At 40.9% G+C, this 27079-nt stretch overlaps 1 protein-coding gene across 1 annotated transcript; it reads right to left on the bottom strand.

Moving 5' to 3' along the window:
• Nucleotides 1-198: 198 nt before the first annotated feature.
• Nucleotides 199-24496, bottom strand: LOC128746285 (kallikrein-10-like). Its single transcript, XM_053843333.1, has 4 exons — nt 24340-24496; nt 1267-1376; nt 1052-1100; nt 199-986 (listed from the first exon to the last, which is right to left on the bottom strand). Exons 1-4 carry the CDS (start codon nt 24494-24496, stop codon nt 199-201), a joined length of 1104 nt encoding a protein of 367 aa, XP_053699308.1.
• Nucleotides 24497-27079: the final 2583 nt, after the last annotated feature.

The raw sequence follows: 27079 nt of genomic DNA, 5'->3' as shown, positions 1-27079 counted from the left end.
CGTAATCTGCATCTTCAGAATAATAATAACTGAACTGTAAAGCCAAACGGAAAAGTTTCCCCTTCTCTCAACGTCTTTTTCAATCAAATTATTTTGTGAATTATCACAATTTTACACAATTCTGTATAAAAACTAAATAGAAAAATCGTTGTTTTACAAATCAATTATAGTTTATTGAACAGAAAAAAGCGAAACTCTTCAAAGCACAGCCGGCGTCCAGTTCGGTGGCAGCCCCTGGGTTTGATTGAACTGCTGCACGATCCAGCGGTCGTAGTTGCGAACCTGCGTGAACACCGGTGGATTGTTGGCGTTGCCACAGTTTACGCCAAAGGACAGAATTCCCACCAGCTGCCGGTTGCAGTACAGGCCCGTTCCGAGGTTTCCATTGCACGGGGCAGCCCCCGTGGAAGCACCCACATTGCCGGCGCAGATCATCGTCTCTCGGACGCGGCCAGCGTGGTTCGCTGGCTGATTGCAAAGGTCCCGATCGTTGACGGTTATCGGCAGAAAGCGTTGCAATACATTAACCTCAGTCATCAGGGCTCCCGTCGCTCCCCAGCCGGCAAACTGACAAGCTTGCCCAGACGGAGTGATTCTGGTTGCCCGTCGAGCTATATCAATCGTATTCGATGGTAAATCATAAGGACGATCCAAACGCAGTACGGCCAAATCATTTTCCTGTGTAAACACATTAAACTGAGGGTGGACAAAAATGTGGGAAACGCGCCGGGTCTGTCGCCGGGCACCGATAGGTGCGAGTGCAATATCTCCAGCAACAATCGACAACCAGTACGGATCGATCAGACGATTTTGTGTATTCAGGACACACTGGGCGGAAGTCAACACATGTTGCCGGTCTACGATCACTCCACCGCAGTGCAGCAGGAAGGGGGTCGTAATTGAAACCGTAGATCCAAACTGACCCCAGGCGGCGTTGGTGCCGCCCATCATGCGAGCCTCCGGAATTCTTTCCGCCACACAAACGCCTGGTGGAGACAAAAAGTTATGAGATTAATACTATATTCCCAAAGGAAGGGAATTTTTCACTTACCAACGATGGCGAGAACGATTGGAAGCAGCTTCATGTTTGCACGATGTTTCTTGACCCGAAATCAGAAGCAGACTAAGTCCCGTCAATATTATCAGTCGCGGGTCTGCATAGTTAAATTTTGCGGCGGCATTTTATCTGGGGATTAGACAATTTACTTGATAAGTGCGGTCATTTTGTTTTAATTTATTTCGCGGAATTTGCTTTACCAAACTTACGTTTGCAGGCTTTATCAGCCGGATACATTGGAAGTGCAATGCATTGATTGCGGTAGATCGATATGATTGCTGATCGACGCACGGTGAGTCCCCGGTAACAGAATGAGGTCCTGATAATGTTGAAGAATAATTGAATATGAAATGATGTCATTTCGTATACAAATCAAGCTGTTCATGTTACAGTGATGTAACCGTTTTTATTGAGCCTCAAATCAAAAAGTGAAGCAAATAGCTTATCGAAATCTTGCCGATTATGAAATAACTTCCTCTGGACCGGTGTGATAATCTTTCAAGTACGTATACAAATTTCAAGCGAGTTTCTCGTTAAATTAAGCATTTTGTATAAAATTTTACTGCGATGTTTTCATTTCAAATCTTAAAGCAAACATTTGCAACTTAACTGAAAGTGGGTAGTCAAATTTGATTGCTTAAGCACTGGAGGACATTATTTACACTATCACTACAACACGATACTCACAACTCACTATTCACTATTCTTTACTCACTACTCATTAATTGCTACTTACTACAGGGGAACAAGGTACAGTTGTTCGTATTGAAGCAAGCAAAAGTATATCCGACTTAATCTACCTGGTGGTGAAAGGAACCTTTGCTATCATACTTGTAACAGTGGACTCTAGGGAAAGTTAATTGTTCGGAAAAATTATTCGATCGAATCTCATCCCTAGCCCTAGCCCTAGCCCTAGCCCTAGCCCTAGCCTTAGCCCTAGCCCTAGCCCTAGCCCTAGCCCTAGCCCTAGCCCTAGCCCTAGCCCTAGCCCTAGCCCTAGCCCTAGCCTTAGCCCTAGCCCTAGCCCTAGCCCTAGCCCTAGCCCTAGCCCTAGCCCTAGCCCTAGCCCTAGCCCTAGCCCTAGCCCTAGCCCTAGCCCTAGCCCTAGCCCTAGCCCTAGCCCTAGCCCTAGCCCTAGCCCTAGCCCTAGCCCTAGCCCTAGCCCTAGCCCTAGCCCTAGCCCTAGCCCTAGCCCTAGCCCTAGCCCTAGCCCTAGCCCTAGCCCTAGCCCTAGCCCTAGCCCTAGCCCTAGCCCTAGCCCTAGCCCTAGCCCTAGCCCTAGCCCTAGCCCTAGCCCTAGCCCTAGCCCTAGCCCTAGCCCTAGCCCTAGCCCTAGCCCTAGCCCTAGCCCTAGCCCTAGCCCTAGCCCTAGCCCTAGCCCTAGCCCTAGCCCTAGCCCTAGCCCTAGCCCTAGCCCTAGCCCTAGCCCTAGCCCTAGCCCTAGCCCTAGCCCTAGCCCTAGCCCTAGCCCTAGCCCTAGCCCTAGCCCTAGCCCTAGCCCTAGCCCTAGCCCTAGCCCTAGCCCTAGCCCTAGCCCTAGCCCTAGCCCTAGCCCTAGCCCTAGCCCTAGCCCTAGCCCTAGCCCTAGCCCTAGCCCTAGCCCTAGCCCTAGCCCTAGCCCTAGCCCTAGCCCTAGCCCTAGCCCTAGCCCTAGCCCTAGCCCTAGCCCTAGCCCTAGCCCTAGCCCTAGCCCTAGCCCTAGCCCTAGCCCTAGCCCTAGCCCTAGCCCTAGCCCTAGCCCTAGCCCTAGCCCTAGCCCTAGCCCTAGCCCTAGCCCTAGCCCTAGCCCTAGCCCTAGCCCTAGCCCTAGCCCTAGCCCTAGCCCTAGCCCTAGCCCTAGCCCTGGCATACATATTTTTACATCGAGCCAAACGTAATAAATAAGCTTTCAAGTGAAATAACGCGTAATTTTATATGATTTGATTATATGATTTATATGATATATTTTATATGATGGCACTTCTTCTCTGCATGCCTGCCCTTCGAATAGCACCTCACAATTCGATAGCCCGTCACCTTACTTCAAATCATCTAACGTAACAGACGAGTCCGATGTTACTTATTTACTTACTTACTTACTTACTTAATTGGCCTAACGTCTTATGACAAGGCCTGCGCAGTATAATTTCTCCATCTGTTTCGGTCCATGGCAACTGATCTCCAGTTCCGCGGGAACCCAGTGCTCGCCAGATCTCGCTCCACCTGGTCTTGCCACCTCGCTCGCTGTGCCCCTCTTCGTCTTGTTCCTACCGGATTTGATGCGAAAACCATTTTTGCAGGATAGTTGTCCGGAATTCTAGCAACATGTCCTGCCCAACGTATCCGTCCAGCTTCAACCACTTTCTGAATACCTGGTTCGCCGTAGAGACGCACGAGCTCGTGGTTCATTCTTCGCCTCCATACACCGTTCTCTTGCACTCCGCCAAAGATGGTTCTTAGCACCCGCCGTTCGAAAACTCCGAGTGCTCGTAGGTCCTCTTCTAGCAGTGTCCACGTTTCGTGCCCGTAGAGGACAACCGGTCTAATTAGCGTTTTGTACAGTGTGCACTTTGTACGGGGGCTCAAATTGTTCGACCGCAAGTGTTTGTGGGGTCCGTAGTAGGTCCGACTTCCGCTGATAATACGTCTTTTAATCTCACGGCTGGTATTGTTGTCTTCTGTTGCCAGTGAGCCAAGGTATACGAACTCGTCGACTACCTCGAACTCATCCCCGTCGATTACCACGGTACTGCCCAAGCGAGCCCTGTCGCGCTCGGTCCCGCCCGCCAGCAAATAATTCGTTTTAGACGTATATATCTGCAATCCAATCTTCTCTGCTTCGCGTTTCAGTCTGGTGTATTGATCTTATCATATGCGGCTTTGAAATCGATGAACAGGTGGTGCGTGGGGACTCGGAATTCGTGGCACTTCTGGAGGACCTGCCGCAGGGTGAAGATTTGGTCCGTTGTAGACCGACCCTCCATGAAGCCGGCCTGGTGACTTCCTACAACTCTATTGGCTATTGGCGAATGTCGATGAAAGAGGACTTGGGACAGCACTTTGTAGGCGGCATTCAGGATAGTGATGGCTCGGTAGTTCTCACAATCCAGCTTATCACCTTTCTTGTAGATAGGGCAGATAACCCCTTCTTTCCACTCCTCCGGTAGTCGTTCCGTATCCCAAATCTTGACAATCAGTTGATGCAGACAGCCGGCCAACTTGTCCGGGCTCATTTTAATAAGTTCCGCTCCAATGCCATCCTTTCCCGCTGCTTTGTTATTCTTCAGCCGTTGGATGGCTTCTTTAACTTCCCTTATCGAATGGGGTGGCACATCTTCGTCGCTTGCTGCACCAATGTGGTCACTTCCTCCGCTATCATGGTCTTCCGTCTGCACGCCATTCAGGTGTTCATCGTAGTGCTGCCGAGTTCGATGTCTTACCCGCTATCCTGACGCTTAATCTTAAATCATCAAGGGTAGCAGCCTAATCAGTTTTGTTGGAAAACCATGTTCAAGCATAATCAGCCATAGCTCACTTCGTTTAACAGAATCGTACTCCGCCTTAAAGTCTTTAAACAATTGGTGAGTCTGCAAGTTGAATTCCCGCAATTTATCGAGTAGCTCGTGGAGCGTCCTTCTCGAAAACCGCACTGGTATTCGCCAACAAAGGTTTCCTGTAACGGCCTCAGTCTGAGAGACAGGATGCGGAAGAGAATTTTGTAAATACACGAGACCTTCCAAGTTCCAATTAGTCCGTAGGTGGTTGCTCCTCAGTTCATACATTTAATATAACCTGATGGATCGCATCATACAACCGTTCGCTCCTAAAGTTGGTGGATCCACTGCTTGTCCATCATCCTCAATCTTTATCCTCTTTCCGTTAACCGCTCCATCTTGTCCACTATACAACAATGCATCGAAATGTTGTTTCCAACGCCTTGCCACCTTTCGATAATCAGATTTCCCTCCTTGTCGTTGCGCATAGGACCGCTTTAAGCCTAGACCAGTTCGATGTCTGTGTTATGGAAATGCGCCAGAAAAAGTGCTAAGTCTCTTCATCCCAATAAGATTTCTTAGGACCCCGATAAACTTAGTCCTGAAAGTGAAAGTGAGTGACCAACCTTTTGTTTCTTTCACCCGATTGTATCCACATACTGCAAGAATTTATTCAAAACTGATGTCTTATATGAAAAAGGGGTTGAAGGATTATTTATGCATGTGACGTGATAGGTATAGCAATTTTAAAAATGAAGAAGAACTAGCGACTGTCTGATCAGAGAATAGGTTTGGGGCGTTTAATGGGTTGCTCCCCAATTGGGTATGAAATGGGGAAGGCAAATGAGGAGCGTCAAATATAGCTCTAGCCATCCCAAGCCCCTACCTAGCGCCTCCACGTGGCCATACCTGGTAATGCTCTTTTGAGTAGCCAAGCTAGGAGGAGCGATGCTAGGTGGTTCCCGGTTGCCTGATCTCAAAACCGGGGTTTTGGGCAGACGGCGGAGCCACACGGCCTTACTAATAGGTAAGCCTAATTTAGTCATTTTAATTATTTTTTTTCGTTTTAGCTTATGAAGCATCTCTTGCTATATAGTAAAAACTTTGGCCAAAACGAGTTTTAATACTGCACATGGATACCAGAATGAAAAAATTAAATTAACTATTAGAATCTCTTATGGAACTTCAAAGGACGCTATTCTATTTCATACGAAGGACTGCTGGTGAGATTGTTCTATTATATACCACACTTCATTATATATCCATATATACCACATTTTCTCTTAATATCATATTATTAATAGTATTATTATTGATATCTTAAATGTGGAAGGCTGGATGATGGAGTGGATTGCCAACCTGAATCCTTAAGGTTTGAAGCAAAATATGGCACTTCTCAACTCAAAACAAACAAATCATCACGTGGGTTAAAGTTGGTACAGTGAAATTGATTATTACATGGAAGGATCCTAATGCTGGAAGGCGACTCTTATACCCCCGGAATGCGCACAAGTGCCGCTGCTTGTGGGTCCGCCCAATACCTTTTGGCCCTTCTATAACAGCATTAGTGTGAAATTCATTTGATAATCAAATTTGGATCTACTGTAATTCTACCTACATATATTGGCAAGTCCTTGAAATGATGGTGGCTTTCCCCTACTACTACTTTAATGGGTTGCTCCCCAATTAGTTGCATGCTATTGTTTACATACTTTTAATTGTATTGCTGTCAAGTGTGAAATAACTGATAAACAGATTGTCAAAGAGAACTATTAATTTGCAGAGAACGTTAGCTAAATAATGATATTTTAACTCGTTGTTCGTATGTTAGTTGAACGGCAAATATATTTCAAATCAACCTGTCACAATAAACGGTGCTATATAACAATCAAGGAAATTGACGAATGTGAACCAGTAGTAAATGATATCCCAGATTATTTATTTATTTTTCCCGTTCGACCATAAGTTGTGCGTTCAATGACAAGTATTCTAAATTTTGAGCAAGATCCTCAAACCAGTTAACATTCGTTTCAAGTTAGTTACCTAAAGTTGACCCACAGAGAACAGACTACCAGGTAATTTACAAAAAGTGTGTAAAACGTTTTTATGTAATCTACGAGTAATCCTTCAATAGAGCACCCCTCGAGCAGTAAGTGGCAAACTAAATCTTGATGTCGCTGCCATCGCTGCTATGTACCTCCAGCACAAAGAAATATTAATAAAGGTACATGGATATATTTTTAAGCGTTTGGCAAACTATTTCTGGAGGGCGCTACCGACAGATTTTACACACAAAAAAATCGATTACTTCCTTCGAGCCTGTTAATCTGTTCTCTGTGGTTGACCAGCGCTTGTAGCATAGTCATATAAAATTTTCAAAATGCGATATCGTCACCAATAACCAGAGCATTTATTACAATACAGTAAATTAAAAATTTGTATGACAAACATTTACAGAATGTCAAGTTTTGTTGAATTGAACCTATATTCGTATTGCTATGTGAGCCCCTCGCTCGTTCCCCTAGACACAGACCTACACACTTGTTTCGATTCTTTTAGTCTAGTCCTTTTTGGTTCATTGTTAAAATTTTGCCGATATACATATTATGTAATTGAACTGGCAATTTTCAGAAGTAACCCTAAAAAATGTGTAATAATCGAAAGATTTATGTTAAAAGACTTTATTTTTAATAGGTCCCATTTGCCCCAGGTGCTATGGACTGTTGTCTTCTCTCCAACCCGTAGGATGCGTGCTCAACTTGTTAATACACTAAGTATGTTTTCCTATTATCAGAAAAAATGTACTTTTTCGAAAGCATATGACAAAAACATCATTTCTAGATAGGTGCGTCCAACTTGCAATGCAAATTGAAAATGACGCTTAAATTTGATGTTTAGAAGGGAAATTATAAACAATCTACGATTTAAATGAATGCCTGAGAGCTGTATTTTTCATTTCTATAAAGGTTCAGCCGGAGAAAATGAGGTTGAAGAGTGCTATGAGCTGCATTCCCACTTGGGCCGGGGTACCTTACAAGAAAAAAAGCTTGAGGTGATATAACAAAGAACCACCAACAGGTGGATAAATTCGATTTTCCTAAAATAATTTTGGTTATCAAAAATTATTATAAAAATGTATAATATTTTTACATATTTTGCAAAATTGTGGACAGCACATTTAGTGACAGTCAACATAATGCAGCAGCATATAACAACATTCGAAACAAAGCAGCTATCAGTGTTAAGCACGTAGGTGGTACTTAACAGAGTAAGCTTTTAGTGTGATTACAAACAGCTTTCTAGGTATTACTTAGAGACGCCCGGGGTGTATGCAATAAAGTTTAGTAGTAGTACATATATATCGAAGCACATTATTTTCTAAAGCTAGAACCAGGATTGTAATTATTCAATTTTACTGTGTGCTCGTATGATTTTACGAGTTACTGCTTTTGCAGCATATTCATAAATAATCTTATTTATTTTAAACTACATATTTACGTTAATTTTTTGATTTGCTCAATGATCAATAAAGTTATGGTTATTTATTAAAGCAATTTTTTATTTTAGTATATCACTTAGGATAAACGTGATTCATTAAATTTAGGTACATTTATTACAAGTTTGCTGGACTGAAATTTCTGTAACAGCATCATGAGCCAGCGACGTGGCCACTACTAATCAAAAGTGGGAAATCATGAAAATTAAATGTGTTTCACAGAAAAGCAGTTTTATTACCGCTTGAAATATAATCAATTGCAAAGTTTTTTTTAATATGCAGTCTTAGTAATATGAGTTACAACTTTTTATCTCATTTTTGACATTTTTGCTTTTCCATTAAATTAATACATATTAAAAATCGTAATTGAAATAAATTAACATTAAATGTACAACGTGATTCAATTTGAGACACACGTTACGTTTTTATTACTTACATAATGTAGATGTAGCGTGAAAAACAATTATTATCTTTATTAACAGGCAATCTAAGAGCCCACAGCTGTGATCACCAGGATGTTACAGTTCAAGGCCGATAGAATCTTATCTGAAGTATCATTTTATGGTCAAATTGAACTCAATATTTCCATAAAGTGCACAGTTGTACTTGTAATAATTGAGTTCATTCTTTTCTTCTTGCTCTACTTTAAGGACAAAATTGCCACCTGGTGGACAATGACCGCCTCCAAGGAGGTGAAACCCAATGGCAATCCGTGCAAGGCAGTTCGCACCGGAAGGTGAGAAGGAGATTAGATGCTCACTGATACCCGACCAGCAGCGACGGCGGTTGGTTGTGGTCTGCCAATATTTGCCGTACGGATTTTCCTATTTACAGGCTGGTAATTTCACTGATAGCGCGCTTGCCGGGAACGGTTTCTCGCGTGTGCGGGTTTAGTGGTTTAGCTATTCTAATATCGTTTGGGAAGCTTGCTATACTGCGCAGCTACTCGCTTGTATATATTTGCCGATGGCTTCGGGTAGTTGCAGAAATGTGACCTTTCATGGGAGGCATTTCTTTGAGAACGAGGAAGTAGAATTTGGATTAATTTTGTAGTTTTGAGAACAAGGATGTACTTTTTGAGTAAAATTTGGGAATGCTTGCTGTAGTTTGAAGAGCTTATTCTTTCTTTCTATTCTTTCAATAATTAAAAAAAATATGTTGCTTTAGTTTATGCAGCCCGTTAACCAAAATATCCTTCCTTTCGGATACTTTCCGTTCAATCTGAACGACATCAAACGTATTTAGGGTAATCAAAATTAGCGTGATTCGTTCTGCAACAAAATTTGACGCTGAAGATATTGAAGGCGGTAAAAGTTTTTGGGCGTCAAAATGTTTATGAAGACAGTGTGGCCTTTCCGGAATTTTCCGGAGCTCACGGCAATCTTCAGTGCTTCTAACAACCAAAAAATTTTTCAGGTCGTCAGCATACAGCTAGCGGCATCCATCGGGAAGCAGAAAAAAAACATCATTTCCGTATACCAAAAATATCAAAGGCCCAAGATTACTGCCTTGCGGAACCCCAGATAAGTTCGTGAAGGTCCGAGATTCAACAAATACGAGCTACACTCGAAGTGTTCGATCAAACAGGTAAAATCGCAGCCATTGCACTATGCGTAAAAACGAGCGAAAAAACGGACGCAATTAAGATACGGCCTGCAGGCTGATAAAATATAGATGATCTTATGCAAAATTTTCCGGAGAATCTCGTGGTGCCCACCCCTTTCCTGTTTGCCATCGGGAAGTGCCCAATTTTGGAAATTTTCCCCTATTTTTAACATTTTTTTACACCTAAAGATCAACTATATTTTATCAGTCTCCAGGCCGTACCTTAATTGCGTCTTTTTTTTCGCTCGTTTTTGCCCATAGTGTATTGTGTTGGGCATGTGTCGGCTCCGAGCTTAGAAATTTTGGCCAAGAACAAATCGCGATCGATTCTATCAAATGCTGCTTTTAAATCCGTGCAGATAGGGTCCATTTTTTGGTGGTTCTCCATGGCGTTAAGGCATTTTGAGGTAAACTGTTGTAGATTTGTGCTAACCGAGCGACTGTCATAGAAACCGTGCTGATCGACCGAGATATATCGCTTACACTTAAGGGCCGAACAGAATACCGCATTAACACTGCATCCTAAACAAGAAAAAAAGACTCCCGTTGTTCTACAGCCTATAATCGATAGAAAGGCAGACTCTTGGGATTAAACTGATAACTTTGCATGCACAAATAAACATAAGTCAAGCCCTTACCCACCAAGCTAGAGAATTATTTAAGGATTTTTTGCTTGCGTTGATTTGAGTTAAAATTTGGAGGTTATATGAGTAAAGATTTTCAAAATTTTACTAAATTACGTTTAAACTATGTAAATTAGCAGTAGGCATTTTGCCAAAATATTTTCGTTTGCTTAAATTATGGCGTCGCCGGAACAAGTGCGACTTGAATGAATGCATGATTTTTTGAAATGATTTACTGAATGTCTGATCATCGACATAAAAACCCGCCAGCAGTGGCAGAAAAGCAAAGGCAGTTGATCCTAAGACTCGCATTCAAAAGTGATGGCTTTTTCAAGCCGAACCACAAAGCTGCAATCCCAAGAAATCAAAAAGGGAGGATTGGTTTGATAAGTTTCAAGTCATCAGTTGTATCAGTTAATATCAGACCATAACGAGCAGATAAAAATCAGGAAACAAACAATCGTTCAAGGGAAAGGGAAATTGTCATGAAATACGATTGCATCGTTGACGAGCAAACTGCAGCTACGATCTGGAAAATGCCTTTAGAAGTGGGTGACTATCTTTTCCGGTCCTTAAGGGGGCATAGTACTTTTTCAACTTAAAAGAATCGAAATTTTTTTTATTGATTATTTCGAAAGATTGACATTTTGACCATATGTGTTTCAAGTGATTTCGATGAATTTTAAAAATTGACAAAGTTACAGCTATTTGTACCGCGCATGTCTGGAGCGATTACACAGCGAATAAAAACTTCAACGTCGTTTTTCTCGAAACCTGGTTTTGAAAGTCGGTACCATAAATATCTCAAGAATGGCTCAAACAATTCTCATGATTCTTTTTTTGTTTCAAAGCCAACAAAATTATCTAGTGTTTGACCCATCCTTTTTTCAATATTTCAATTTTTGTTTTTTTTAGAAATGTTTAAAGTCAATTTTTTCGACTAAAAACCTTACTTTTATGTTTGAATGTCCGCCATTTTGTTATGCGTTCGAATTTTAAAAAAATGATAGGTCAAACACCAGATAATTTAATATACTTTCATGTCGTTTTGGAATTTTTCAATTCGGATAAGACCCCCAGCGCCAATCAATGGTACCAATGGTCAATGGTAAATCATGTTTTTTTCGAATGATCATATTCAAGGAGCCGTAGGGGAGAGGGAAAGACGTATGCAAACAAAATTGTAAATATTAGTATAAAATGCAATGTTTAGAATGCAAAAAACCCGAATCGACTCGCTTTTCGCGTTATCGAGAAAAAAATATTTGAAATAAGGCAAAAAATATGGTGTAAAAAGTACTATGCCCCCTTAATAGTTTAAACAGTCAGTGGTACAACGACAATGATGTCGCATTAGTTCTCATAGACTGGAATCCGTTCTACACCTCGGAGTTATGGTGAAATTTGTCGACATCGATTCTGCAAATTTCAAAACCAGTTAGGGTAAAGAACCGGTTTTAAGCAGTCTAAGCGGGTCACTGAATGTTTTACCTTATTACAAGCGATGGGTTGACTAAGTGGGGGATATCGGCATACCAATCTTCTTGCTATCTTTAGTTCTTCAAGCTGTTACCATTGGAAGACACTATTGTTGAGCTAAACTTTTGATTTTTCGCTTTAAAAGTTGGAGCGGCGGAACTAATTTTAAACAGACCGAACCCATTTTCACCCGCAAGGTGCTATTTTAAGCAATCCTGAAATCTTAATTTTTTTACGTCCCGTTAAAAAATCCCTCGAACTTTTCCCCCTATTCAGTAAGTTCGCGTTCCTATCCGCGACCTACTAATCGGCATCTGATGCGTAATCGGCATAGCGTATCGGCATAGATGCGTGAAATGCCATCTGTCTAAATTGTTTGTCGGGGCATACACTCACCGCACCAAACGTTCGTTCGGCAAACGGTATTCGTCGTCTCTTTTATTCTCTGGTGTTCTTATGGGAAACTGCGAGTTTGACGTCTCACTCGCTGTTCATAAGGATGGTGGGAGAACAAAAGAGGTAAACATAGCAGTACGCACGGTCCGACTCAGAACAGTGTTGTCAAAGCAAATAACATTGAAACACATCGTTGCTTCATTAAATCACTGAGAAAATCTTCGAAAATTATTGAAAAAGCTGTATTTTCTGTTGTTTTTAATAAAGAAAAATAATTATGAACATACATTTCTCTTGAAAGTATTGAACCTCGTTTTCACCATTGGAGGTTTCAGTTAATTTCAAACCTATAATTCTTATTTCCAGAACCGAAACAGCGTCTTGGCAACACGATAGTTTATCAGTTTTGCTGCAGCTGCTGCTACTGGTGAACAGGTTCCGTTAATTCAGAATTTGTTTTCAGTTTTGTTGTAAAATATTAAAACTTTCGGCTAGTGACAAAGCCTTAGATAATAGAAAAAAAGAGAGTGAATAATATGGTATGTAACAATTGAGTGCTTGACTTTTAGAGTGGTTGTAATCAGTGCTGAAAAATGTGATGGATTCGTAAGTAGCGAGGTGGCGATTGCCTTCAGCAGCTGAAAAATGTACGTTTTTGGACAACAATTTTTAATTCATCAAATTTCTTGTCGGAAACCCAGTAAATTGTGTTTGTGTGAATCAAATGTATGGTTAAGTGATTTGTAAAGAAGATCTTATCAAAAGATTTTGAAAATATGAATAAAAAAGTGCATTTTCGGCTTATTTAGGTTCAACTGATTAAAATAGGTGACACTGCTTAACTCGTTCCTTACCCTATTTTGTTTCAAAACAGAAAATCTGTTCATGAAAATATGTTCGCTGGGTTTAGATTGGCAAGCAGAATGCAGTATTATATATTTCTATAAAGAGAACCCCGCTTTTGGGTCTAAAAACTGCTTCCGAAATTGGGCTCTTCGACGAAAAGTTATTGACTGCTAATTTCCCGTTAAGACCGATTGTGGAATACTGGTCGAATGTTAAGGACAAATTGAAGAAGAAAAGCGAAACTACAAGCAACGAGAAGGAGTTATAGGGAAAATGGAATTAAGCTGCTAAATACAAAAGAAAAAAAACAACTATTCGGAGAAAATCTCGAGCAAAACATTGTTTTCCAAAGAGTCAAGGCGGTGAAGTTTCAATTTGCATATAAGTTTAATTTGATGTTATTGAATGGATTATTTTAATCTACATACACTCAATTCTCGAAGGATACGTTCCGCGTAAATCAAAAACGCGTAAATTCCGAAAATTGCGTAAAAACCGCGTAAATGCCGAAATTCACGTGAGAAAACAAAAAATTCGAGTAAAAAACATTTTGTGGATTTCAACATTAGGCGAAAAAATAGACTATTTGAGCACATTCGCGTAAATTCCGGAAATCGCGTAAAAAACGCATATACCGAAATTCGCGTAAAAATAGTCGCGTAAAAAGTGACTTCAGTGTATTAAGTAGAATGAATGAAGCATGTACGATTATACAGTGTCATCCGGTGTATTATAGTATCGTAATGGACATTACTCTATCGTGGCCGGAACTCGCAGATGGCTTCAAGTGGACATTTCAGCTTTTTCTACAGAATCTATTGAATACCTTACAACCTTTAGGTAAATATGTTAATGTAGATATCAGCAGTCTAGCAATTGTTTATCTTATGTGTTATCAAACAAGAATTGTGTTTGCTTTTAAGAGTATCAATAAACAATGTGTCATATCTTCTGAGTGTTTCATAGCTAAGCTACTTTTTTACACTAATTGTTTATCGAATCAATTCAAAAATATCTCCAAATACTTGTTTGTAAATTTCATGTCAAGTTTTGAAGTCTGTCGTACATTCTGAGAAAAGAAAAACAAGCTCTCCAAAAGAATCAAAATCGCAATCAATTACTATTCTAAATTCATCACATTGAATCTTTTACATGGCGGGTTGTAATCCCCAGCCTCCTCTACGGCAACCAATAAAAGCCATTCTAATCTTCGCCATACACACGCTGCGACAAGTTCGAACAAGATCGCTTGATCTATTGTTTACGGGACTTTTCAGTAATTTCAATTAGCAACACAAATTGCCTGTATTGCCTGCTTGCGATGAGTGTAGTACGTACAATTGAAAATAGATACCGATATCATGTCTCGTGAGTGATAACAGACAAACAGCCGAACGGCAAGCAAGCAATCGAAGTGCGGCCATTATCGTTATCGGCAGCATGCGGTGCGACAATCAGAGGAGACCGGAGCGTAAAGGTGGTAAGCGGAAGAATATTCGGACACGAACGTTTGTTTACGGTTTTCTCGTACCGTTTGGAAGTCGGTCTGGATGAGTCGGAAGTGAGCGAGTGACGTTCACATGCGTGGCGTGCCAGTCACTTGACTCAGACTCAGACAGGCAGGTAGATCGAGTTGTAAATATTGGGACGGAAACATTTCCGTCGGCAAATATGTAGAGGCAGGCGCAACTCACACTTACTGCTTAACTTAGCGCCGTTTTACCTCTACAGTAAAAGTAAAACCAACTTTTTGTTATCCTGGAGTTAACAGGTACCTTTCCAATTCCACTAAAATTACAATACTCACCATCTAGTTTTCTCCCACAGACGGACTCGTTCACATTTCAGCTGATCAGTAGATATGATAGCATGTAAGCAAGTGTATGTTGAAGGCACTTAGCAATAATTGGTTAGTCATGAAAACAAATCCTCCCGAAAACGTATCTTTCTTAGTAGTAATTCAGAATGAGCTATCGCCTCATACGAGGACTCTACCTGACGCAGCAGGTCAGCCCGCGCGGGAGAGTGAGTCCTACCTGCCACCCCGACGCCGAAGGGCCAACACGGGAGTGTCGTCTCCTCTACGGCAGGAAGGGGTAGGTAACTCGTGAGTACCGGTCGCGCACACTTTGCGGCTGCTCGGTGTGATTAGATAGGAGACATCCAAGCGCGCGCGGGAAGAAGTTCCTTGCTGCCTGCCTGCCCCCGGGTAGGTCTACTCTACGTTGGTAGCGCAGTGATGATGGACGGTCGGACGGACGGACGGAAGGAGCACAATTATAATTCGTCATCGGTAGTCGCCGATCCTTCAGTCATCTGTCAACACGCTCGGTGGTTGGTGGTCTGGTCACGAAGAATTCGGCCGCTTCGAAAAGCAAGACAAAAGGCCTACGGGCTTGGCTGTTAGTGCGCTGCTCAAACGAAAAACGGAGCTGTAAATTCAACACATGAAACACCGCTGTGCGGATGATTTTTCCATTTTCTACGAGAAAAATATAGTGGATGCTGGGTGCTATCAGTTTAGAGAGAATTTAATATTTCGATGAAAAACCAACAACAATCCGTGCAACTGGTGAACTGGTGAAACTGGTCAATTGTGAAGAAACGATTTTGATTTGTTTTTGCATAAATTTTCTGTTCGTTGTGTGATTGGATTGAATTAGCAAACAACACCAAAGCAGCATGTCGTAAGTAGAAAAGTTTTGTACTGATCAGTACTTTTTTGTTCGCAAATATAAAATACTTATAGACTTTTTCCACTGAAACAATAGATGGAAAATATCAAGTTGAAGAAAGAAGTTCAGGAGAGATTTTTGAAAATGTTTGATTATCATTAAAGTTTTCTCAACGTAAATTTTTTGTGGTTCAAAATGATCAGTTCTGCATTTATCATTGTGAAATTAGTACCTGAGCAGACCAACAAAATTCGGTTGTTAATTTTTGGGGAATAAACCCCTAGAAGCATCATTTAATTCCCAGCTCGCTTGTTTGCTAGTTTTGCCAAATTATTTCACATCTTGTTAGGCAGAGCTTATAATTTAGCTGAAATAAGTCGTAGAATATCTGTAATAAATAGTTCTTATTATGGACACTTTTGCAACGCTGCCCACGACCCTGAGTAGGGCGGACAGTTTTACGGTTTACGAACTGAAAACTGAATTGCATTTTTTTTATTACCTTTCCTGCAGTTTGAATGAAATAATGTTAAAAATAGTTCACCGGGAACCGCGTCTCCCTGTGACGTTAGTTCGTTCGCCCGTCGAATGATGTTATTCTAAACACATGCTGCTTCTTGGCAGCATATATTTAAGTCAATCAACCACAGACCGAGTGGCGGCTGAAGGAGTACAGGTGCGGGATTATTAACTTTCAATTTCAAGTTAAGTTCATGGTTACAAACAAAACTTAATTGAGTCGAACGAATTCGCGCTGATCTGCCATATCTCATGTTATAGATTTGATATGAATAATTCAAACTCATAGGACAATTTCTCGTGCTTTGTTATGACAAATCAGATCATAACAGTGAAAATGATGAAACTTCTGTGTATGAAAAACAAGTTAGTCATTCTTACCTGAATTGTTTACCAAACAAGAAACTTTACCTCACGCTGCGTTCCAGTGAATTTGGAGCAAATTTTTCCTGTATGGGCTTATCACCGTTGCCATCACTTAGATCTATTGTGATATGTTGTTTTTTTTTTGTATTCCGCACTGCATTTTTTTTCTGCTAAAACCGCTCTTGAGTAAGCGATATGCTTATTATTATTATTTTTTAGGAAGGTGTTTAACTTTTCTTCGAAATTTGCTCTACTAACCGGTTTTGCCCTTTGATAGATGACCCTGGCGTGGTCTCATCAAGTTTAGCTAAGTCCTTCCTCGAATCGATCTTCCGTCCAGCATACAAACTATAAGAGTTACTATAGATCATTTTGCGATGACGTCATTTTTCCGTCAAATGACACCACTTGGTGGTTTGTTTACATGTTTTTTGTCACATCCAGCAATTTCGATTTGAAATTTCGTGAAGGATTACTGCATAAGTTTTTGTAAAATGCATGTACGGCACTTTCTCTTAAATAAAAACTATAAATTTTTATCATTATATGCCGGACAAAGATAAAAAACTCAATTCAAAATTTAACACCATTTAAACAAACCACCAAGTGCTGTCAAAAAAGTGTGGTTAGGAGCTAACGTGTAATGATCTATACAGTAAATGTAGACTTTAGCACGATGATGAAGGGCTCCATGCTTAAGTCACTTGACGTTAAATGGCCCTGATCTTACTAAGATTTGAACCCACGATCTCATGCGCTTGTAAAAGCTGACACTGTAACGTTGCGGTTACGGAGCTCTCTGGCTGTTCAGTACAGCTTGATGTTAAGCTTGATGATGATGATGAACTTTTGAGTCTGCGAAATCATTGATCTGTTTGACTCTTGGGACGCAATGGGAGAAGTAATGCAAACTCTTTTTTCGTAAAACGATTATTGATCTAGAATAATTTTTATTAGTTTTTAATTTCGAGAAACTACATTCACCTGAAACATAGGTTACCGGTAACGTTAGAAAAATTGGAAGACGTATTGCCGTATTAGGAGTGAAGTAGTTGTTTTAGCAATGAAGCTAGGAATCAGCAATAACAATGTTTTCCTTAAATTGAGTATTTATTTTGAAACGATGATTCTACAATTGATGAAGGGACGGTAAGGGAAAGTAATGAAGAAGGATTTTTTCGGGAATGAAGGGGAAGGGTGGAAAGGAAGGGGGGGGGGTAATAGGTAGCTATGGTTAACAAGTTGTCGCTGTGACTCCTATCTTTTGTCCAATGCTGGAAGGTGCATGGGTCGAACCAAGCTGTAATCAGAGATTATAACCGGATTTGAACCCACAACGTTATAATCTCTGATTACAGCTTGGTTCGACCCATGCACCTTCCAGCATTGGACAAAAGATAGGAGTCACAGCGACAACTTGTTAACCATAGCTACCTATTACCCCCCCCCCTTCCTTTCCACCCTTCCCCTTCATTCCCGAAAAAATCCTTCTTCATTACTTTCCCTTACCGTCCCTTCATCAATTGTAGAATCATCGTTTCAAAATAAATATTTATATATGCCTGACCGCATTTCAAGGTCATGACTAAAGTCACGAGTTTGGTCAACTTAAATTGAGTGTTCGCCTCCACTTTTGCCTTCATAATTTTGCGAAATTCAAGTCACTTCGGTTTATCCGCAGACAAGGATGCATTTTTACCGAGTCTGCACGCTCCACAACTTCCAGTGTAGCACGGGGCTGTGGCGCAACTTGGCCTATGATTGCCTTGGGATAACTTCCCACAATCCGCAAAATTGCATGGTCAATCGCCGACGGCACTTGTTGATGCTCCTCTTTCCGAAGCCTCGATGAAAACAACGTCCTTTCTCGGAAGCGTGAAAGTTCTTGAACTAAAATCATTGTGTAACAAAACGAACACTTCTGGATTTGTATTTACACACTTGCATTAGGTAGTCGACGGCAGAAAATCTACAGCTTCTGCTAGGCTGTCGATGCTTAACAATTAACGACGCCATAGCAAAGGTGAATGTCCGTGAGTTCTTCCGGAGAATACATTTTGATGCTGCAATCATCTTCCAGATGGTTTCGAGGTATGACGCTGGCCCAATAAGTCAGTCGTCGTATGTTCGAATCTTGGCTGGGAAAGGCTGTTAGAGTCAATAAGATCGTAGCAACTGGCCCTGCAATTGTCCTGTACTTTAACAGCTGGCTGCGAAGTCTGAAGTATTAAAACGGAAGATCAAGTTTTGATAAACGGAATGTAGCACCTAGGCTTTGCTTTGCTGCAATCATTTTCGTAAACGTCCTAAAGAGACCCGAGAAGTCTGTTACGTTGTTATTTTCCATACGCGTCAGATCGTATCCGTCGCACGTCAGTGATCTAGTGTGCTATGCGGGATGACTGATGAATCAATATGAATCAGATACTAATTCAACGCTCAATACGATTCGTTTAAAATTAAATTGCAAAAAAACTAAAAGAGATACCATGCTGCATCAAAATCCGGACGGTACTAATATCCGGACACCTTCTCTAATTTATCCTCAATAAACAATAATATATACAATTTATGAAGTGTAGCTATGTGGATTACTTTGCAAATATATCTAAGATACTTTCAACATAATCGGTAGTTAAGTAGGCTGCGCGAAATAAGTTTAATAAATCCAAAAGTAACGTTGGTGTCAAACAGTGTCTTTTTTCTGCGAGTTTTTTCAGATTACTAAAAAGTAGTGCTTTCGCGATTTAAGGTTTTGGGAACTTATTATTAAGAAAAAACCAACTTTTTAGGCTTTGCATCAACAAAGAAGGTTAGTTTTAATTAATTGAGACGGTGTCATTGATTAAAGTGGTGAAATAAAGTGTATTTTTATAAATAATTACGCTGTCCGGATTTAAAAACATGGTTTTAAATCCGGACATGTATGATGGTAACTACCTTATGTTTTTCTTAGAAAATAAAAGGACACGTTGAACTAGGTAGAAGGTGTGGTAAGAGAAAGAGTCTCGAACCACGGAACCGTCAAAATATTTGGAAATCCAAAATACTTTAAGACATTTAATGTAGAAATACTTAATCACTTTCGTTCTCTGGTTATGTAAGGGTCAGTGTAGCACTTGACAAAAATCGTACCAATAATAACACCAAAGTGGCATTAAAAGTAAAAAAAATGTATAAAGTTATGATTTTTAATACTACATTTTAGAAATGATAAGTTGTTTATTTATAGGTATACATTTCTTAGACAAAACATGAGAAAGTTTTTCCTGTCCGGAAAATGATTCAAAAGTGTCCGGATATTGTTTCACTGAGATGTGAGGTGTCAGGATTTATGAACAAGACAAGCCAGCTTATTTCTCTTATTTTAATGTATTTTATTGAGTTTTCGTTGTAAAATTGACGTGTTATTGCAAATTTAAGCTTTACATTTGATTGTAGTACAAAGCAGTTACTAGAATCTTGCGAAATTATTGTTTACGGAGCATATTAAACATATGACCTGCTTAAGTGTCCGGATATTGATGCAGCATGGTAACCATTTCACTCCACAGCACGAATTATAGTACGATACCAGAACTTCAAATTTGTAGATAAAAGCAATCAACTTGTCAACAAGCACACTGTTTTGAGACAAACTTGATGAAATCGTCGAGCAAAACACTTTTTTCAATGCTTTATGCTTCAGAAAAGTTACTAAAAAAAATTGAACCTCTACCGTGAACTGGTACCGGTTCATCTACCGGTAATGAGAATGACACTTCATTCAGATTAAGCGAAGAATATAAGAAGCATTATCAGAATAATGCAGAATTCAGCATGAAGCAAGAGGTCATCGAAATAAATTCAAGCTTAAGTCATTTGAAGTTGAATGGTCTTGATTTTACTTAGACACGACTTGGGCCCACACACTTCGAAAAAATCTTCGATTAAATGGAACACCGCAAAGCATATAAAATTACGTGTTATTTCACTTAAAGGCTGGTTTATTACGTATGGTTTGAGGTAAAAATATATTTAAAAAAACGGGTTGGTTTTATTTAATTGAAAAATGTATCGGATTTCAGTTTACGCCGAATGTGAGATTCATTTTTTTTGTTCTGTGACTGCAGTCATCAAGTGTGTACGGAGCTTGGGAAAAGAGCAAACAATTCTTCTTTATCTTTCAATATTTTTGTGTAGCAAATTTGAGAATTGTCTCGAAATATGCTTCTATTTTCAAAATTCAGCCAGATCATGGTCATACGTCACATGGTCCCAGCTTTAGTTCGGTGTTCCTAGGGGTACCCCAAAAAGGTTTTCTGAAATAATTTTGCCAAATTTTTGAAAAGATGATTTTTTTAAATAAACCATCGACTGTGGTCGTATATCACTTCTTTTACTGCATGGTAGCCATGGTACGAACCATCGAGATCCGGGAGGTCACTATGAATCCGAAGCCAGTTTCCATAAAGGAGCATTTGAACATCAGTAATATGTCATGTCGCATATAAAAAAACGATCAGCACTTGACAAAATAGCGATTGGCGACCATATCATGTCTCTTCATATGGTCGACTGTTGCAATAATTAGTCACTGTAGCAATAATTAGTCACTGTAGCAATAATTAGTAGTTAAATAGTGGAAAAATGATTCCAAAGAAAAAATTTGCTCTTGATCAAAAGCACGTTTTACTGCAGTTACACTGACGAATATCAAACTGATGTCTGTGCTAGTGAAACACGTGACAAAAATAAGACACGGCGATTTGTTTTTTTTTTTCTCAATAGCGTGCACCTTGAAATTAATGTTTATTCTATATTCTTGTATTGTTATCGATACGTAGTCGAATTTTCGATCCATTGGTGTTAAAATAATTAATATCGATCAGAAAATTACTGAGTTCTTAGTACAAACAAATTAACAAAAATGTTAGTCTCTCATTTTTAATCTTTTGGAATAATACTCTACCTTCCCGTGTGAAGTCAAAAGCAAAGCAAAAACTCTCTGACTATTGTGGAACATGATAATTTCCAGAGATTTCTAGAACCATTTAGCATATCCATCCTTGTACACTTATACGAATGTAAAGTGCTTTGCTTGGGTAATGGATTTTTTTAATAACCCTCCATTATCACCAACAATAAAAGTCCGACTGGTAGTGGACGCAACTCTCTCAACTCTGAACGAGCTGGATAGCAGAACAAATACATAAGCTAAATTTAGAAATGTACCCAGACGGAAAATTATGCGCTCGAAGAAGGCGATAGAGAAAACCAGCAAAGTCTACAAATTATCACCGTTCCTGCTACAGCTGCTTGTGCACGGCGCTATCTGCAACCCACGGAATTAATTACCCGATAGTTCTGCCGAGAGATCACTGTCTAAGGGATTTGAGTATAGATGCTTACCATCGTTTCGAGCCTGTGTACAGTCGTCCAACAGATCGCCAATTTTCAGTACCAATACTGACAGATCGGGAAAACGTAGCCGATTGTTCCTAGGATGGCCCCTTACATTTCGACTCACTTCATAGTTGCACCCTTTCTCATTTGTCGAGATCGATTATTTTGGACCGGTACAAGTTCGTATTGGGCAAAGCGTCGTAAAAAGGTGGGCAGCTCTACCTATTTGATTGTCCAAACGAGCTGTCCACCGGGTCGCCTATATGTTGTCATCGGAGTCCTGTAAGCAAGCAATTCCCCGTTTCATCGCTCCTCGTGGGTCACAATGTGAAATCTAGACCGACAATGGCTCGCAAAGCCGTGAGTTGCGAACAAAAATCGAAGATATACCTCAGAATCTGACCGAAAAGTTTTCCAATGCGAACACTAAGTGGGTTTACAACCTGCCTTCAGCTCCACACTTCGGAAGGAATTGGGAACGACTGGTGCGGAGTGACCAAATAATACTCAACAGCCTGGCCAGCTAACGGAATTCAAACGACAAGACGCTGTCAACGGTTCTCGTAAAAGCATCTTGCTCCATCGTAGCTCCATCGTAAACTCGCGACCTTTAAAATTTGTTTCACTTCAAGCTAGCAATCAAGAGGCACTCACCTTTCATACTTTACAACTCTAATAGGGTGGTTCAACTGACGAATTCGTTAACGGAAAGCGATCAAGCTGCGATAATCAAGTGGGATTTAGTGAGGCAACTGGTCGACCAGTTTTGGACGAGATGGATTTGGGATTACCTGCCCATAATCGAGTCTCGTTCCAAATGGTACGAGAAACCAGAGCCGCTGTACATTGGAGACTTGGTGGTTAACGTGGACGCAGAAACTCGTATTCGATTGGACCCGAGACCAGATTTCGTCCATTATTTTGGGACGTGACGAAAGGGTGCGTCAACTGCATTGCTGCGCCGACCGGTTTCGTTGGCTGCGGAAGCAATTGGTAAAGTGGAACCAGAAGTTCTCTATTACGAGCCGGGGGATGTTGAAAATGCCTATTAGCCTTTGCCTACTAGAAGATCCGCTGGTGTTCAACCTTGGTTGCAAATGGTTAAAAATTGAAAATTACTCTTTTGATACCTCAAAACAGTGGACTCCTCGTTCGCTAAGGAGCCCAACAGTTTTTTTAAACCCTCCACACATCCCCGTTACCAAGTAGCTTACACAGGGAGCCTCCTGGTATCGGACACTTACAGAACCTCAGATTAGAAGAGAACTGGACAACCATTAAACAAAGAAATTATTGAAAAATTATTTAATGGGCGCCCAGTGGAAGTTAATATTCCTTTTTAAGTAGAATTTTTAGCAAAGCTTGAGATCTATATCGTGTGATATTTCCTAAACATGCAATGAAACAACTAAGAAATGGCATGATGGTTCCGTAATGAAGAAGAACATTTGGCGGCCACCTTAGATTTGGTCGTCATATTGAATTTCATCAAAAAATTGCCGCTTTCGCCATAAGCCTCCCAATCGATTTTCATTTTAAGACCACCATTGGAAAACTGAGAAAAAATATTACAAAAAACATTTATTAAATTAGGTTAATCCGATTCGCGGCTGCAATTCATCGTTTTACTTCGCGGCTTACATCGTTGTCACATGTACCGAGCGTACCAAGGTATATGAATTCCTTCAAATCGTACTTCAGATCGTTCCGCATCCAGCTCCACCTCGGTACCAGAATCGTTTGATGATAATTACAATAGACCGTTGTATTTTTATTAAAAGATGTGGCTTTTCGTCTCAGATTTCTTACGAAAACTTTAATTTACATTTTCGGCTGACGTTTCGTAAAGATAGATCTTCGAAATGTCTTTATTCAATAACATCTGGAAGTGCTCCTTCCACCTGTCTGCTTCCCGCAGCTCTAGTCTCTAGTAGTCAGAGTCGATATTTGGTCCCGAGAACATCCGAATAGTGTCGACTGTCAATCAAGACATGATCTGAGAGCTAGAGTCACCATTTGGATGCCTTCAGGTATGATTCTGAATATTCAAACGGAGACAGTAAATGCTACAGATGGCCATTCCTTTTCACAGTAAAAGCTGGCAGTAACAGTAAATGCTGGCCAGATGGCCCGTTGTCGTTGATCGACAGATGAAGGCTGTCTTCCAATGGCAAGACGGAAGAATTCCTCCCTGCCTTTCTGCCTTCTTACCGTTACTGTAAAAAGGTTTACTGCTCGGAAACTCTCTTTTTCGGAATTTGACCTTCAGTATCATCAGGATATCAGTAGTCTGCATTCTGACATTCCAGGTACCAAGTTTCCAATCGTTATCCATTATTCGTTTCCTTGTTCCTTGTCGTGTTCTTTATCGATAGATCCGTTACGTATTGTCATTTTCGTTTATCGTATTCCACCTTACCGGGGTCGCAAAACCTACATTCGGCTGATGGGTCTGCCACCTTAGGTGTAGCTTGCGGGATGCTGCGTTTCGCAGTCAGCCGCTCGCTTCGAGACAGACGCTGTTTGAGCCGCTCCTCACCTGGGGAACAGGCACACAGGTTTACACCTACTAGCATGGCTGCTCCAGTATGGTCATGAAGCATTTACATGTATGGCCATCGATCATTATCATTGACTTAGATCTTCGAGAAGGCGCGAGATTCCAGGTAACTTTCCCAACGCTAAGGAATGCACATGCTACGTTTGATTAATATAGGACTAACAAGCCATTCGTCGTGTGTTCGAATCTTGACTAGGCGAGATTGGAAGAGTCGATAGGATCATAGTACTAGCCCTGCAATTGTCCTTTACTCTAACAGCTGGCTACGAAATCTGTCGAATAAAAAACTGAAGGTCGCTTCCGAATGCGGAATGCTAACGTTTTGTTAACATAAATTACGTTTTAACTTTACTCGGTATTGAACTCATGGATGTACATCATCCATCAAATCGAGTGGCAATCTAATTTATTCCGATTTGTCAAAATCGCTTCAGGTGACTATAATTATCCAATTTTCGACCAATTGATTGGACGCATTCGAATAGCACAACCGACCATGAAAACTGTCTCCGATCTATCGCATCGCAGCGTACAGGATGATGATAAGAGGAGTGCGACAGCAAGCCAACAGCGCTTTATGGCTGATGGCGTTTAAAAAATAACCCATTCAAGAAGCTACTGTGAACACCATCGCTCATTGCGGCATTTGAACAATCAATCTACAACGGGCTAGGTTGTGAAGATTATCGGCTGATGAGCCGCCGATTAGTAGGGTATTTTCGAACGGGTCGAGGCTTCCAACTGTCGGATGATGTGACACTTTTGATTTCTGAAAAGAAAAGAAAAACATTCAAGTTATTGCCATTTGTTATCTTGTACCTTGTTGATTGAAAGGTGAAATATTCGAGAACGTTTCAGAAACCATAGACTTTTTCTAAAGTGGTTTTCATAATGGTCTAAACTAATCCAGGTGAAAACGTCACTAGAGGATGGCTTTGATAGTGACACAGACGTTTCGACGTTTCGACGCTGATACGCAGCGACGGACCGGACAGCCTAAAGTCGATTGTTCTCCAAATTGTGCGTTGATTTATTCGGTTTTATTTATGGTCCGATTATCGCTGAAGCTTTCGTGACAATCGTTTTCTACTTATAACCTTTCGCTGTCAAATCGTACGCACAATTGTGCGTACGAGATTTCCGGTAGCGAAGCAATCGACACCTTCATCGGTGATTTTTTTTTAGCAAATCGTTGGTCGATGAGTTGAGCAAATAGAAGGCAAAACGTGTAGCACACTTCTAGTGAGTGGAAGCAAGTGTAAAACACTTGCACCTAATAGAAGTGTGTTGGCCTTCTCCCGCTATCAATCGATTGCTGCTACCTGATAAGCCCCGCGGATTGAGCTTAGCCTTAATCCCTTATGGCTGCTGACATACGATAGCTGGCCCGTGCGTGATCGGCGGGCGAAATACTTGACATCTAGTGACAATCTTGATGCCTGCCAGCATTCATTGCAACGACGATACAAGATTGCATTCTTGTATTTTAAGCGATGTCTTGTGACGCCCTGGGCGTTGATACCGGATCGGTCTTCTGACGCAGAATTGATTCAAATGTCAATCAAAAATCGCCACTGCCGCCTCTGGCGGTGGAGATGATTTTCCATCAAAAACAAGAGAAAAAAAAGCGGAACGGAACAATATGTACTAAAGGCCGAAGGCAATGTCACCTGTCTGGTATGTGACTGATACACGCATTTTCAATCGAATCGAATGATTGTGAAATCTGCGTGCGTGGTCCTTGAGGTATGCAAAATATTTCAGTGATAACGGAAAGTAAGTGGCTCCCAACAATCTGTGAATGTTTTATTTTGCTAAATTTTATATCAGTGAGCACACGTGCGATGCAAAACCTTGACAGTTCATTTCGTTTTTCGGTCGAAGTTCAATTTTCTATTTTAAACAAGCTTCACAGTTAATTTTTTAGTGCGAGACCATGTTAATACATACCCTCGACACACAATATTGATTGTAATCTGTTCGCTTCTTCAGCTTGGAATGTTTTCACAGATTTCAAACCGAATCGCACCGGTATCGTCATTTGCCACCTCGACGGCGATGGTTTAAAAATAATAAAATGGGTAAAAGTGAGACTACGTCTTGGTATGAAATTTGCAAACGTCATTACTTTTTTTTATTTTCATTACTATTCGAGTGCACAACGACAGTCGAATCACGATTTTGGCTCAACGCTAGTTTCCTCAAAACAAATCACCACGCGTCTCCTCGAAAAGGTGATTTTTCCTTCTTTTACGATGGAGGTTCATGACTTCTCACAAAAATCTGGCACCAATTTCATACCATTCATCAAGCTCAACATTTTCCCAGTCACCAGTGGCAGTGCGGGCTAAGGGATGATAGTTTGAAATTTCCACCCGGTCCCCCTGTGTCCGTTCATCCATCCCACAAACCGCGGCTTTGTCATTCTCATTTCCAATTAGTGGTAGTAGTTAATTATTTCTGTGATGAAACAAAACTGCAAACCGCCAACCGACGAACTGCAACCGCACTCGTTGGCCTTGGCAGTGTAACGCGAATCCGCTCCGCTAGTAGACGCTCTCGGTATTCGGTTTCCCGGTACCGTTGAGGAACGTCCCGA

The sequence above is a fragment of the Sabethes cyaneus genome, chromosome 1 (assembly GCF_943734655.1).
Source record: "Sabethes cyaneus chromosome 1, idSabCyanKW18_F2, whole genome shotgun sequence".
Lineage (NCBI taxonomy): Eukaryota > Metazoa > Arthropoda > Insecta > Diptera > Culicidae > Sabethes > Sabethes cyaneus.
Note: the sequence above shows the minus strand (reverse complement) of the source record. Positions and strands in the feature narration are given on the sequence as shown.

Bases quoted from the DNA above. Each gene is read 5' to 3' on its own strand.
- LOC128746285 (XM_053843333.1), bottom strand. From the start codon at position 24,496: ATGCTAGTAGGTGTAAACCTGTGTGCCTGTTCCCCAGGTGAGGAGCGG. The intron at 1,377-24,339 runs GTAAGGTGGAAT...CAACATTATCAG, and splicing joins ATGTAGGTTTTGCGACCCCG to GACCTCATTCTGTTACCGGG. The intron at 987-1,051 runs GTAAGTGAAAAA...TGTCTCCACCAG, and splicing joins AATCGTTCTCGCCATCGTTG to GCGTTTGTGTGGCGGAAAGA.